Raw genomic sequence first — 1,892 nt, forward strand, 5'->3', positions numbered from 1 at the left:
TTTATTATATATTAATTGTATATTTAAAATGTTAAATTAAATGTGAAAAAAATCTATACATAAATATAAATGTAGTATATTGAAAATAACAAAATTAAATATAAAACTAATATATAATTAAATAATTACATATTAATTGTATATCTAGAATATTAAATTAAATATGAAAAAATATATTTATATATATATAAATATAAATTTAATATATTGAAAATAACAACATTAAATAAACTAATGTAATATTATATAATTATCATTGTTACACTTCATAATGCTTCTGAGATCATGAGTGCATGTGTATTTTACAAGCTTGAGTTAATGTGCTGAGTGTGTTCATCTAGCGCAGTTCTTGTATTATTATTATTATATTATTATTATTATTATAGTTTTATTCTGCTGCAGTTCTGTGTTTCTGCCGCCGGGCGGCGCTGTGAGGAGAGCGCTCTGCTGCTGCTGCGCTCTTCCTCGCTGACGCCGCGCTGTTCGTGCTTCTGTGCTTCTGATGTGATTTTGGTTTAAAGTCATAATTAAGTGTAATATTTCCTGATGGCGTTAATTAAGTGTAATATTTCCTGATGGCGTCTAAAGTGATTTCGGTGAGGTTCGTCTGCGGCTTTGTGCTCGGAGCTACTTCCGGTGTCGCGGCGCTCAAACTCTATTTGTATGAAGAGCAGAAAACAGACTCCGGTAAAGCATCACAAATACTTTATTGAATAATAAAGAGATATGACACAAACGTTATATAATTATTAGCAGGTCAGTAGTTCATGTGCTTCCATATACCGAGACCGGGGTAAGTTGTCACAGCGTTACAGCAGTGAGTGAGTGAGTGGTTTATTATTATGTGTGTTTTTAAGTTAGTTTCTGTAAATAAATCAACCTTAAACTTGTTTTTACTACACTCATAAAGCTTTTGAACATTTCCGTCGCTTATTGTTCAGGAAAAATAATTATTTATTTAATGTAGTTTTAAAATTATTTTATTGTGCTTATTCAGTGCCACAAGAGCAATATTTATAACAGATTTATTATGTTATTAACCACATCAGCTGTCCCAAAAAACGGTTCATTTATAATTTAGTCATTTATAAAAATATAACAAATTTCTTCTCATGCTTGTGGTATTTTACTAATAAAATAATACATAATAATAATTGCATAATTTAATGTTCTTTACATTTTAAAATGTCATTCTGTAAACAAAATAATTACACATTTCTGTCATACAACCCAGTTTTCTGTTGATACAGGGTTTTAAACTCATCCAAAACAAACATATAAATATATAATCTTATAAAATAAGCTTCTAAAATAAACAAAAATATATAAACATAATCTTATAAAATAAGCTTCCAAAATTAACTTTACATTAAAATAAAAAATATGTATACAAATATAAAATAAAATATAAAACAAATGCAAAATGTGAATTTTGTGGACTGAAAAAATAAACAAGTATATAAAATGTTAATCTTAAATCTGAATACATTTGAGTATTTTGTAGGATATGCCAAATACTCATTTATTTATTTTTTTATTTTGTTGTAAATAATATTGTAAAATGATCAGTGATTTATTTATTTATTTATTATTATTTATTTTTCAAGTTAATTTCTGTAAATGAATAAAACTTTAACTTTTTACTACTATTCAGGAAAAATAATTATTTACTTATGTATTTTTTTTATTATTTTTTTTTATTTTATTGTGTCTATTCAGTTAACAATTAGTTACTGTTTAGCAAGGATTGCAAGTATATGTGCGCGGGTCAAAAACGTTAAGATGTCCGCATCAAAAGAAATGTACAAAAGTGGTTTTATGTCCATAGAAAGCACATTACATGTAAGTAAAGTGTCTACTTTTAAGGTTTCAAATAAGTTTTTGGAGATCAC

General features: G+C 26.3%; 1 protein-coding gene across 2 annotated transcripts in view; it reads left to right on the plus strand.

The window, feature by feature from the left end:
• The first annotated feature begins 441 nt into the window (after nt 1–441).
• exog (exo/endonuclease G) overlaps nt 442–1,892 on the plus strand; it is an 8,524-nt gene continuing 7,073 nt past the window's right edge. Inside the window, exon 1 of one of the 2 annotated variants that reach the window (XM_016484498.1) lies at nt 442–687. In XM_016484498.1, coding sequence (XP_016339984.1) covers nt 576–687 — 112 coding nt within the window. In that variant the 5' untranslated portion in view covers nt 442–575. The remainder of the gene's footprint in view (nt 688–1,892) is intronic. The other variant, XM_016484507.1, reaches the window with a different exon arrangement.

The sequence above is a fragment of the Sinocyclocheilus anshuiensis genome, unplaced genomic scaffold (genome assembly GCF_001515605.1).
Source record: "Sinocyclocheilus anshuiensis isolate Anshui unplaced genomic scaffold, SAMN03320099.WGS_v1.1 scaffold601, whole genome shotgun sequence".
Taxonomy (NCBI): Eukaryota; Metazoa; Chordata; class Actinopteri; order Cypriniformes; family Cyprinidae; genus Sinocyclocheilus; species Sinocyclocheilus anshuiensis.